This window comes from Oncorhynchus kisutch, linkage group LG2 (assembly GCF_002021735.2).
Source record: "Oncorhynchus kisutch isolate 150728-3 linkage group LG2, Okis_V2, whole genome shotgun sequence".
Lineage (NCBI taxonomy): Eukaryota > Metazoa > Chordata > Actinopteri > Salmoniformes > Salmonidae > Oncorhynchus > Oncorhynchus kisutch.
In genome coordinates, this window is record NC_034175.2 from 41,566,503 (window position 1) to 41,579,224 (window position 12,722).

Consider the following 12,722-nt stretch of genomic DNA (forward strand, 5'->3'; position numbering starts at 1 on the left):
TGAAGGCAATGGATGCATCCCAAATGGCTCCCTTATGGGCCCGGGTCAAAAGTAGGGAGTAGGTTCCTATTTGGGAAGCTGCTAGAAGTTTGGTCTCTAACTGGCGACGGTGTCTCTGAGCGCACTCGGCTAGGCTCTCATTTCCCCCGCTCAAAAACACTCGTAATGGCATCGCTCAGGCCAACCAGAGAGCCTAATCCATTATGGATGGGGTGGAGCAAGTCAACCCCACAACACACGCCAGCGTTGCGCTACGGGAACAAACACAAACACCGTTTCATCTGCTTCCCAAATGCTACCCTGTTCCCTTTTATAGTGCGCTACTTTTGACCAAAAGCCTTTGGGGGCCTTGTTGAAAGCAGTGTACTAAATAGGTAATAGGGTGCCGTTTTGGGACACAGCCTTGCCTATTTTTCCATGGCTGTTTGTGTACGTTGTGATTTATTTGGGTGTTTGTATGTGCTGTAGGGCCATATGTCTGTGTCCTGAAAAGTGTGTCGTTTCATAGGAACCTGAGCTCGGCGGGGGAGGAGGCTAGAAAACAGATGCGCTCCTGTGAGGGGCTGGTGGACTCCTTACTCTACGTCATCAAGGCCTGTGTCAACACCTCGGACTTCGACAGCAAGGTCTGTGCACAAACGCGCACACACGGTCACACTATGGCAGGCAGCTGTAGGGGTTAAGGGCAACACCTACCCTACCGGTTTCGAATGATTTCATCGTTTCTCACTCATTTCCTTGCACAGCTCACTAACTTGATTGGGAAGGCCTTTTTATCAACCCGTATGTGTACAATGTTAATAGCACGCAATTACAGTTCATAGACTGCCAGCTGTTCCGGTTAATTATTTCCCCTTCAAATATTCCCTCTTTTGATTTCTTTGTGTCCCAAGTGACACCCTGTTCCCTATGCGTCCTGGTCAAAAGTAGTGCACTATAGTAAAAGGGAATAGGGTGCCATTTGGGATGTGCACCCTGTGCATTCATTACCTCAGTGATCTGCTGAACAAATACCACTGTATGGGCATCAAAGAGTAAAGAATTAAACCCATTTGTCAGAGCCCAGATCTCCCTTTCTAAGTGGAGACACTTTAATCTGTTAACAGTGTGGCTCTCATACCTAATTAATTTACACTGCTACAGATGACACCAGGCCTGCACAACTCACTCACTCACTCACTCACTCACTCACTCACTCACTCACTCACTCACTCACTCACTCACTCACTCACTCACAAGAGAGGCTTGCTTGGCTTATTGATCACTATTTCAATGGAACAAACCTCTTATGATGTATAGTGTGCTGATTAAGATCTCTTCCCTCCCCCTTTCTCTCTCTGTCACTCTTTCTCTCTTGCTATTGTCTCACTCTCACTCTTTGTTTTCTCACTCTCTCTATCTCTTCTCTTTCTCTCTCGTCTCACTCTCTCTATTCTCTCGCTCTTCTCTCTCTCACTCTGTTTCTATCCCTCTTCTCACTCTCCTCTCTCTCCTCTGTCTCTCTCTATTCTCTCTCTCCTCTCGGTCTGTCTCTATTCTCTCTCTCCTCTGCCTCTCTCTATTCTCGGTCTCTCGGTCTCTCTCTCTCTCGGTCTCTCTCTCTCTCGGTCTCTCTCTCTCTCGGTCTCTCTCTCGGTCTCGGTCTCTCTCGGTCTCGGTCTCTCTCGGTCTCGGTCTCTCTCGGTCTCGGTCTCTCTCGGTCTCTCTCGGTCTCGGTCTCTCTCGGTCTCTCTCGGTCTCGGTCTCTCTCGGTCTCTCGGTCTCTCTCTCTCGGTCTCTCTCTCGGTCTCTCTCTCGGTCTCGGTCTCTCTCGGTCTCGGTCTCTCTCGGTCTCGGTCTCTCTCGGTCTCTCTCGGTCTCGGTCTCTCTCGGTCTCGGTCTCTCTCGGTCTCTCTCGGTCTCGGTCTCTCTCGGTCTCGTCTCTCTCTCTCGATCTCTCTCGGTCTCGGTCTCTCTCGGTCTCGGTCTCTCTCGGTCTCTCTCTCGGTCTCTCTCTCGGTCTCGGTCTCTCTCTCTCTCTCTCTCTCTCTCTCGGTCTCTCTCTCTCTCTCGGTCTCTCTCTCGGTCTCTCTCTCTCGGTCTCTCTCTCTCGGTCTCTCTCTTCTCGTCTCGGTCGGTCTCTCTCGGTCTCTCTCTCTCGGTCCTCTCGGTCTCGGTCTCTCTCTCTCGGTCTCTCTCTCTCGGTCTCTCTCTCTCTCGGTCTCGGTCTCTCTCGGTCTCGGTCTCTCTCGGTCTCGGTCTCTCTCGGTCGGTCTCTCTCGGTCGGTCTCTCTCGGTCGGTCTCTCTCGGTCGTCTCTCTCGGTATGTCTCTCTCGGTCTCGGTCTCTCTCGGTCTCGGTCTCTCGGTCTCAGTCTCTCTGTCTCGGTCTCTCTGTCTCGGTCTCTCTGTCTCGGTCTCTCTGTCTCGGTCTCTCTGTCTCGGTCTCGGTCTCTCGGTCTCGGTCTCTCGGTCTCGGTCTCTCTCGGTCTCTCTGTCTCGGTCTCTCTGTCTCGGTCTCTCTGTCTCGGTCTCTCTGTCTCGGTCTCTCGGTCTCTCTCTGTCTCGGTCTCTCTCTGTCTCGGTCTCTCTCTGTCTCGGTCTCTCTCTGTCTCGGTCTCTCTCTCTCTCGGTCGGTCTCTCTCGGTCGGTCTCTCTCGGTCGGTCTCTCTCGGTCGGTCTCTCTCGGTCGGCTCTCTCTCGGTCGTCTCTCTCGGTCGGTCTCTCTCTCTCGGTCCTCTCTCTCTCGGTCTCTCTCTCTCGGTCTCTCTCTCTCGGTCTCTCTCTCTCGGTCTCTCGGTCTCTCGGTCTCGGTCTCTCTCGGTCCTCGGTCTCTCTGTCGGTCTCTTCTCGGTCTCTCTGTCTCGGTCTCTCTGTCTCGGTCTCTCTGTCTCGGTCTCTCTGTCTCGGTCTCTCTGTCTCGGTCCTCTGTCTCGGTCCTCTGTCTCGGTCTCTCTGTCTCGTCTCTCGTCTCGGTCTCTTCTGTCTCGGTCTCGTCTCTCTCGGTCTCGGTCTCGTCCTGTCTCGGTCTCTCTGTCTCTCTCCTCGGTCTACCTCTGTCTCTCTCTTCCGTCTCTCGGGTCTCTCCTCCTCTCGGTCTCTCTGTCCTCTCTCTCTCGGTCTCTCTCTCTCGGTCTCTCTGCTCTCGGTCTCTCCTGTCTCTGTCTCATCGGTCCTCTCTCTCTCGGTCCTCTCTCTCGGTCTCTCTGTCATCGGTCTCTCGGTCTCTGCTCTCTCGGTCTCTGCGGTCCCTCTCTCTTCGTCTCTCTGTCTCGGTCTTCTTCTGCGGTCTCTCTGTTCGGTCTCTCTCGGTCTCATTCTATCCTCTGTCTCGGTCTCTCGTCCTTCTGTCTCGGTCTCTCGGTGTCCGGTCTCTCTGTCTCCGTCCTCTGTCTCCTGTCTCTCTGTCTCGGTCTCTCTGTCTCGGTCTCTCTGTCTCGGTCTCTCTGTCTCGGTCTCTCTGTCTCGGTCTCTCTGTCTCGGTCTCTCTTCTCTTCTCTCTGTCTCGGTCTCTGTCTCGGTCTCTCTGTCTCGGTCTCTCTCGGTCTCTCTGTCTCGTCTCGGTCTCTCTCGGTCTCGTCTCTCGGTCTCGGTCTCTCTCGTCTCGGTCTCTCGTCCTCTCTGTCTCGGTCTCTCGGTCTCTCTGTCTCGTCCCTCTGTCTCTCTCTCTTCGGTCTCTCTGTCTCTCTCTCGGGGGTTCTCTCTGTCTCTCTCTCTCGTTCTCTCTGTCTCTCTCTCTCGGTCTCTCTGTCTCTCTCTCTCGTCTCTCTGTCTCTCTCTCTCGGTCTCTCTGTCTCTCTCTCTCGGTCCTCTCTGTCTCTCTCTCTCGGTCTCTCTGTCTCTCTCTCTCGGTCTCTTCTGTCTCTCTCTCTCGGTCTCTCTGTCTCTCTCTCCTCGGTCTCTCTGTCTCTCTCTCTCGTCTCTCTGTCTCTCTCTCTCGGTCTCTCTGCTCTCTCTCTCGGTCTCTCTGTCTCTCTCTCTCGGTCTCTCTGTCTCTCTCTCTCGGTCTCTCTGTCTCTCTCTCTCGGTCCTCTCTGTCTCTCTCTCTCGGTCTCTCTGTCTCTCTCTCTCGGTCTCTCTGTCTCTCTCTCTCGGTCTCTCTGTCTCTCTCTCTCGGTCTCTCTGTCTCTCTCTCTCGGTCTCTCTGTCTCGGTCTCTCGGTCTCTCTCTCTCGGTCTCTCTGTCTCGGTCTCTCTGTCTCGGTCTCTCTGTCTCGGTCTCTCTGTCTCGGTCTCTCTGTCTCTCTCTCTCTCGGTCTCTCTGTCTCTCGGTCTCTCTGTCTCTCTCTCTCGGTCTCTCTGTCTCTCGGTCTCTCTGTCTCTCGTCTCTCTGTCTCGGTCCTCTCTGTCTCGGTCTCTCTGTCTCGGTCTCTCTGTCTCGGTCTCTCTGTCTCGTCTCTCTCTCTCTCTGTCTCTCTGTCTCTCTCTCTCTCGGTCTCTCTGTCTCTCTCTCGGTCCTCTCTGTCTCTCTCTCTCGGTCTCTCTGTCTCTCTGTCTCGGTCTCTCTCTCTCTCGGTCTCTCTGTCTCTCTCTCTCGTCTCTCTGTCTCTCTCTCTCGGTCTCTCTGTCTCTCTCTCTCGGTCTCTCTCTCTCTCGTCTCTCTGTCTCTCGTCTCTCTGTCTCTCTCTCTCGGTCCCTTCTGTCTCTCGGTCTCTCTGTCTCTCTCTCTCGGTCTCTCTGTCCTCTCGGTCTCTCTTCTCTCTCTCTCGGTCTCTCTGTCTCTCGGTCTCTCTGTCTCTCTCTCTCGGTCTCTCTGTCTCTCGGTCTCTCTGTCTCTCTCTCTCCGGTCTCTCTGTCTCTCGGTCTCTCTGTCCCGGTCTCTCTGTCTCGGTCTCTTCTCTGTCTCGGTCTCTCTGTCTCTCTGTCTGTCTCTCGGTCTCTCTCTCTCGGTCTCTCTGTCTCTCTCTCTCGGTCTCTCTGTCTCTCGGTCTCTCGGTCTCTCTGTCTCTCTCTCTCGGTCTCTCTGTCTCTCGGTCTCTCGGTCTCTCGGTCTCTCTCTCTCGGTCTCTGTCTCGGTCTCTCTGTCTCGGTCTCTCTGTCTCGGTCTCTCTGTTCTCTCTCTCTCGGTCTCTCTGTCTCTCTCTCTCGGTCTCTCTCTCTCGGTCTCTCTGTCTCTCTCTCTCGGTCTCTCGTCTCTCTGTCTCGGTCTCCTCGGTCCTCTGTCTTCTGTCTCTCTCGGTTCTCTCTGTCTCTCTCTCTCGGTCTCTCTGTCTCTCTCTCTTCGGTCCTCTCTGTCTCGGTCTCTGTCTCGGTCTCTCTGTCTCGTCTCTCTGTCTCGGTCTCTCTGTCTCGGTCTCTCTGTCTCGGTCTCTCTGTCTCGGTCTCTCTGTCTCGGTCTCTCTGTCTCGGTCTCTCTGGTCTCGGTCTCTCTGTCCTCGGTCTCTCTGTCTCGGTCTCTCTCTCCGGGGTCTTCTGTTCCTCTCTCTCTCCGGTCTCTCTGTCTCTCTCTCTCTCGGTCTCTCTGTCTCTCTCTCTCTCGGTCTCTCTGTCTCTCTCTCTCTCGGGTCTCTCTGTCTCTCTCTCTCTCCGGTCTCTTTGTCTCTCTCTCTTCTACTCTCTCGGTCTTCTCTGTCTCTCGGTACTCTCATGTCTCTCTCTCTCTCGGTTCTGTCTCTCTCTCTTTCCGGTCTCTCTGTCTTCTCTTCTCTCTCGGTCTCTCTGTCTCTCTCTCTCTCGGTCTCGTCGGTCTCTCTCGTCTCTCGTCTCTCTGTCTCTCGGTCTCTGCTCGGTACTCTGTCTCTCGGTCTCTCTCGGGTCTTCTCTTGCTCTCGGTCTCTCTGTCTTCTCTCTCTCTCGGTCTCTCTGTCTCTCTCTCTCGGTCTCTCGTGTCTCTCTCTCTCGGTCTCTCTCCTCGGATCTCTCTGTCTCTCTCTCTCGGTCTCTCTGTCTCTCTCTCTCGGTCTCTCTCTCGGTCTCTCTGTCTCTCTCTCTCGGTCTCTCTCTCGGGTCTCTCTGTCTCTCTCTCTCGGTCTCTCTGTCTCTCGGTCTCTCTGTCCCTCGGTCTCTCTGTCTCGGTCTCTCTGTCTCGGTCTCTCTCTCTCGTCTCTCTGTCTCGGTCTCTCTGTCTCGGTCTCTCCTCTCGGTCTCTCGGTCTCGGTCTCTCGGTCTCGGTCTCTCGTCTCGGTCTCTCGGTCTCGGTCTCTCGGTCTCGGTCTCGGTCTCTCGGTCGCGTCTCTCTGTCTCGGTCTCTCTGTCTCTCGGTCTCTCTGTCCTCGGTCTCTCGGTCTCTCGTCTCGGTCTCTCGGTCTCTCTCGCGTCTCCCTCTGTCTTCGGTCTCTCTGTCTCTCTCTCTCTCGGTCTCTCTTCTCTCTGCTCTCTCGGTCTCTCTGTCTCTCCTCTCTCGGTCTCTCTGTCTCTCTCTCTCATTCTCTCTCTCTCGGTCTCTCTCTCTCGGTCTCTCTGTCTCTCGGTCTCTCTGTCTCTCTCTCTCGCGTCTCTTGTCTCTCTCTTCGGTCTCTCTGTCTCTCGGTCTCTCTGTCTCTCTCTCTCGGTCTCTCTGTCTCTCTCTCTCGGTCTCTCTGTCTCTCTCTCTCGGTCTCTCTATGTCCTCTCTCTCGGTCTCTCTCTCGGTCTCTCTGTCTCTCTCTCTCGGTCTCTCTGTCTCTCGGTCTTCTGTCGGTTTCTCTCTGTTCGGTCTCTCTGTCTCGGTCTCTCTGTCTCGGTCTCTCTGTCTCGGTCTCTCGGTCTCGGTTCTCTCGGTCTCGGTCTCTCGTCTAGGTCTCTCTCTGTCTCGGTCTCTCTGTCTCGGTCTCTCTGTCTCGGTCTATCTGTCTTCGGTCTCTCTGTCTCGGTCTCTCTGTCTCTCGTCTCTCGGTCTCGGTCTCTCTCTCCTCTCTCTCGGTCTCTCTGCTCTCTGTCTCTCTCTTCGGTCTCTCTCTCTCGGTCTCTCTCTGCTCGTCTCTCTCTCTCGGTCTCTCTCTCGGTCTCCTCTGTCTCTCTCTCTCTCGTCTCTCTGTCTCTCTCTCTCGGTCTTCCTCTTGTCTCTCTCTCTCCTGGTCTCTCGTCTCTCTCTCTCGGGTCTCTCTGTCTCTCTCTCTCGGTCTCTCTGTCTCTCTCTCTCTCGGCCTCTCTGTCTCTCTCTCTCGGTCTCTCTGTCTCTCTCTCTCGTCTCTCTGTCTCTCTCTCGGTCTCTCTGTCTCTCTCTCTCGGTCGCTCTGTCTCTCTCTCTCGGTCTCTCTGTCTCTCTCTCTCGTCTCTCTCTCGGTCTCTCTGTCTCTCTCTCGGTCTCCTGTCTCTCGGTCTCTCGGTCCGGTCTCTCGTCTCGGTCTCTCTGTCTCGGTCTCTCTGTCTCGGTCTCTCTGTCTCGGTCTCTCTGTCTCGGTCTCTCTGTCTCGGTCTCTCGGTCTCGGTCTCTCGGTCTCGGTCCTCTGTCTCGGTCCTCTGTCTCGGTCTCTCTGTCTCGGTCTCTCTGTCTCGGTCTCTCTGTCTCTCGGTCTCTCTGTCTCGGTCTCTCTCTCTCCTCTCTCGGTCTCCTCTGTCTCTCGGTTCTCTCTGTCTCTCTCTCTCTCGGTCTCTCTCTCTCGGTCTCTCTGTCTCTCTCTCTCTCGGTCTCTCTGTCTCTCTCTCTCTCGGTCTCTCTGTCTCTCTCTCTCTCGGTCTCTCTGTCTCTCTCTCTCTCGGTCTCTCTGTCTCTCTCTCTCGGTCTCTCTGTCTCTCTCTCTCGGTCTCTCTGTCTCTCTCTCTCTCGGTCTCTCTGTCTCGCTCTCTCGGTCTCTCTGTCTCTCTCTCTCGGTCTCTCTGTCTCTCTCTCGGTCTCTCTGTCTCTCTCTCTCGGTCTCTCTGTCTCTCTCTCTCGGTCTCTCTGTCTCGGTCTCTCTGTCTCTCTCTCTCGGTCTCTCTGTCTCTCGGTCTCTCTGTCCTCTCTCTCTCGGTCTCTCTGTCTCGGTCTCTCTGTCTCGGTCTCTCTGTCTCGGTCTCCTCTGTCTGCGTCTCTCTGTCTCGGTCTCTCTGTCTCGGTCTCTCTGTCCGGTCTCTCTGTCTCGGTCTCTCTGTCTCGGTCTCTCTGTCTCGGTCTCTCGTCTCGGTCTCTCTGTCTCGTTCTCTCTGTCTCGTCTCTCTGTCTCGGTCTCTCTGTCTCGGTCTCTCTGTCTCTCTCTCTCGGTCTCTCGGCTCTCTCTTCATCTCGGCTCTCTCTGTCTCTCTCTCTCGGTCGTCTCTGGCTCGGTCTCTCGGTCTCTCGTCTCGTCTCGTCTCTCTGTCTCGGTCTCTCGGTTCGTCTCTCTGTCTCGGTCTCTCTGTCTCGTCTCTCTGTCTCGGTCTCTCGGTCCGGTCTCTCTGTCTCGGTCTCTCTGTCTCGGTCTCTCTTGTCTCGGTCTCTCTGTCTCGGTCTCTCTGTCTCGGTCTCTCTCTCGGTCTCTCTCTGTCTCGGTCTCTCCTGTCTCTGTCTCTCTGTCTCGGTTCCTCGTCTCGGTCTCTCTGTCTCGGTCTTCTCTGTCTCGGTCTCTCTGTCTCTGTCCGGTCTCTCTGTCTCGGTTCTCTCTGTCTCGGTCTCTCTGTCTCGAGTTCTCTCTTCTACGGTTCTCTCTGTCTCGGTCTCTCTGTCTCGGTCTCCTCTGTCTCGGTCTCTCTTTCTCGGTCTCGTCTGTCTCGGTCTCTTCTGTCTGTCTCTCTGTCTCCGGTCTCTCGGTTCTCGGTTTCTCTCGGTCTCTCTGTCTCGGTCTCTCTGTCTCGGTCTCTCGGTCTGTTCTCTTCTCTGGTCTCTCTGTTCTACGGTCTCTCGGTCCGGTTCTCTCTGTCTACGTCTCTCGGTCTGTCTCTCTCGGTCTCTCTGTTTCTCCGGTTCTCTCTGTCTCGGTCTCTCTGTCTCGGGTACTGTCTCTCTCTCTCATGGTCTGTCTCTCTCTCTCTCTCTCTCTCTCTCTCTCTGTCTCTCTCGGTCTCTCTCTGTCTCTCTCGGTCTCTCTCTGTCTCTCTCGGTTAGTTCACTCTCTCTCTCGGTAGCTCTCTCTCTCTCGGTAGCTCTCTCTCTCGGTAGCTCTCGGGTAGCTCTCTCTCTTTCTCTCGGTCTCTCTCTCGGTAGTTCACTCTCGGTAGTTCTCTCTCGGTAGTTCTCTCTCGGTAGTTCTCTCTCGGTAGTTCTCTCTCGGTAGTTCTCTCTCGGTAGTTCTCTCTCTCTCTTTCGCTTTCGCACTCTCGGTAGTTCACTCTCTCTTTCTCTCTCTCTCTCTCTTTCTCTCTTTCTCTCTTTCTCTCTCTCTGTCTTTCTCTCTCTCTCTCTTTCTCTCTCTCTGTCTTTTTCTCTTTCTCTCTGTCTTTCTCTCTTTCTCTCTCTCTCTCTGTCTTTCTCTGTCTTTCTCTCTTTCTCTCTCTCTCTGTCTTTCTCTCTTTCTCTCTCTCTCTGTCTTTCTCTCTCTCTCTCGGTCTCTCTTTCTCGGTCTCTGTCACTCTTTCTCGGTCTCTCTCTCTTTCTCTCTCTTTCTCTCGGTCTCTTTCTCTCGGTCTCTCTCTCTTTCTCTGTCTCTCTCTGTCTTTCTCTCTCTCGCTCGCTCTCTATTCTCTCTATTTCTGTTATCAATTCAATTTGCTTTATTGGCGTGACGTAACAATGTACATATTGCCAAAGCTTATTTTGGATATTTACAATATGAAAATAATGAGAATCAAAATTGTCAATTGGGACAACAGTAACCAAGAGTCAAAATAAGCATACATTGAACAATAACAATAAGCATACAGTAGAGTACATGTGAAGATTGATTGGTCTGTCAGACACTGTCCCTCATCTTATGACAGGCAGCAATGTAGTGCGCTGCCAACCCACAGCTCTCTCTGTCCTCCCCCAACAGGACGGGTAGCCTACTCTCATCAGAGAGGTCTTTGAAACCTTGACTAAGGGTTTCAAATTTGGGGAAATTACACTCTCTAATTGTTTTATATTTATCACATTTTGTCAGGAAATGCAGCTCTGTCTCAGGTTCTGCTGTGGTGCAGTGGTTGCACAGTCTTTCCTCTACAGGGAGCCAGGTTTTCTTGTGTCTACCATTCTCAATGGCAAGGCTGTGCTCACTGAGCCTGTACTTTGTCAAGGTTTTGGTCAGTAACCATGGTCAAATAGTTAGACACGGTGTTTGTACTGTCGATTTAGGGCCAGATAGCTCTGCATTTTGCTTTGTGTTTGTGCTTGTGTTTCCTAATAAGCAATGTAGTTTTGTTTTGACTGTGGTGTAATTTGGTTTATTCTGATTGGATGTTCTGGTCCTGAGGCTTCAGTGTGTTAGTAGAACAGGTTTGTGAACTCAGGACCAGCTGGCTGAGGGGACTCTTTTCTTTGCTCAGCTCTTGGCATTGCAGGGTGTGGTAATGATATGAGAGGGGGTCACTGTAGACCGAGAGAGAGAGAGATGTTTCCAAAACTTAATTGCTCTTTTATGAATTTTTATTATTAGTGGATATTGGCCTAATTCTGCCCTGCATGCGTTGTTTGTAGTTTTCCTCTGGACATGTAGGAGAATCTCTGCATGCAGGGTTTCAATGGGGTGTTTGTCCCATTTAATGAAATCTTGTTTTGCAAGTGGACCCCACACCTCGCTGCCATAAAGTGCAATTGGTTCAATGACATATTCAATTAGTTTTAGCCAAATTTTAATAGGTATTTCAATTTGAATGAGCTTTTTAATGGCATAGAATGCCCTGCGTGCTTTCTCAGTTCATTCACTGCCTCATTAAGGTTTCCAGTTGAGCTTATTTTTAAACCTAAGTAATTGTAGTGTGTGCAGTACTCCTATATATTTTGAACCAATTGAGAACTTAGGTCTAATTCCCTGAGATCGGGATCTTCTTTTTGGGGTTTACTGCCAGGGCCCAGGTCTGGCAGTACTGCTCTAGCAGGTCCAGGCTCTGCTGTAGGCCATGTGCTGTGGGTGACAGCAGGCATAGGGCGTCTGGCAGTACTGCTCTAGCAGGTCCAGGCTCTGCTGTAGGCCATGTGCTGCGGGTGACAGCAGGCATAGGGCATCTGGCAGTACTGCTCTAGCAGGTCCAGGCTCTGCTGTAGGCCATGTGCTGTGGGAGACAGCAGGCATAGGGCATCTGGCAGTACTGCTCTAGCAGGTCCAGGCTCTGCTGTAGGCCATGTGCTGTGGGTGACAGCAGGCATAGCTCATCTGCGAAGAGTGGGCATTTAACTTCTGAATTGTGGAGACTAACACCAGGGGCTGAGGATTTTTCTAGAATAGTGGCCAATTCGTTGACGTAAATATTGAAGAGTGCAGGGCTCAGATTGCAACCCCAACTCTGGTTAAAGAATTCTGTTATCTTGCCAATTTTAATGCTGCACGTATTGCCAGTATACATTGATTTAATTATGTCATATGTTTTACCCCCTACACCACTTTCAATATCTTTGTAGAACAGTCCTGTATGCCAAATAGAATCAAATGCTTTTTGGAAGTCGATAAAGCAAGAGTATATTTTGATATTATTTTGGTGGACATGTTTATCTATCAGGATGTGTAGGGTGTAAATATGATCAGTCGTGCAATGTTTTGGTATAAATACAATTTGGCTTTTACTCAAGACATTGTGCTTATTAAGGAAGTTTAGAACTCTTACATTTATAATACTACAGAACACCTTCCCCGGGTTACTGTTCACACAAATGCCTCTGTAATTGTTAGGGTCAAATTTGTCTCTGTTCTTAAAGATTGGGTTTATGAGTCCTTGATTCCAGATATCAGGGAAATAACCTACACTCAATCAAATTAAATATAGCCAATTGCAATTTTGCACTAGTGTGAGTTTGAGCATCTCATTTAGGATGCCATCAGGTCCGCATGCTTTTTTAAATTTGAGACCCTGAAGTTTCTTATAGAGCTCCTGGTCAGTAATTGGGGAGTCCAATGGATTTTGATGGTCCTTTATAGCTTTTACTAATCCATTCAACTTCTCATGAATTTGTCGTTCTGCGTTTGTGTCATTTTGAACGGTGTTGTAGAGTGTTTTAAAATGAGTTGTCCATATGTCACCATTTTGTATCGCTAATTCCTCTTGTTTTGATTTTAGATACATATATATTTTTTTATTTGCCAGAAGTTGTGTGTGTTTATGGACTCCTCAATTAGTGTCAGCTGCTTGCTGTTGTATTGTGCCTTTTTGGTTCAGAGTGTACGTTTATAGAGTGTTAAAGTCTCACAGTAATGAAGGTGTAATTCACCATTATTTGGGTCTCTGTGCTTTTGGTTGGATAGTGTTCTAAGTTTTTGCCTTATAATTTTACAATTTGCATCAAACCAGTTGTCATCTGTGATTTTTTTAATTTTATTTTTTAATCCATTTCAATTGTGCTTCTTTTGCCGTTTGCCTGAATATATAGTTGATGTTTTTTACTGCCAGATTGATGCCTTCTTTACAGTGAGTGAATGTGCTATCCAGAAAGTTATCCCAAGAGTGTTTGGATATTTTGGTTCCAGGTTGCTTTCTGATATTCTTCTGTGCTGTTTTGGGCCCATCTGTATGAATTTCTGATGTTGTACAGCTTACTGGGCTGTGAATGTGTGGTTGTTTCCATGTCTTTTTCTTTTGTGGAACAATGTAATTTGGTGTTGGTGATAGTGGCTTGACAGTGAATGAGCTGAGAGAGAAAGGGTCAATGTCTGTAATCATATAATCTACTGTACTGTGGCCAAGCGGTGAGCAGTAGGTGAATCTCCCCAAAGAGTCCCCCCCCGTAACCTACCATTGACAAAGTACAGACCCAGGCTTCTACAGAGCTGCAACAGATTCCTTTCCGTTTTTGTTGACGGTGATG

The 12,722-nt window shown here is 51.1% G+C and overlaps 1 protein-coding gene across 16 annotated transcripts in view; it reads left to right on the forward strand.

The window, feature by feature from the left end:
* LOC109866033 (plakophilin-4-like) overlaps positions 1–12,722 on the forward strand; it is a 128,062-nt gene that overhangs the window by 102,536 nt on the left and 12,804 nt on the right. For all 16 annotated transcript variants that reach the window (XM_020454577.2, XM_020454625.2, XM_031794425.1 and 13 more), the window contains one exon: positions 509–626. In XM_020454577.2, coding sequence (XP_020310166.1) covers positions 509–626 — 118 coding nt within the window. The remainder of the gene's footprint in view (positions 1–508; positions 627–12,722) is intronic.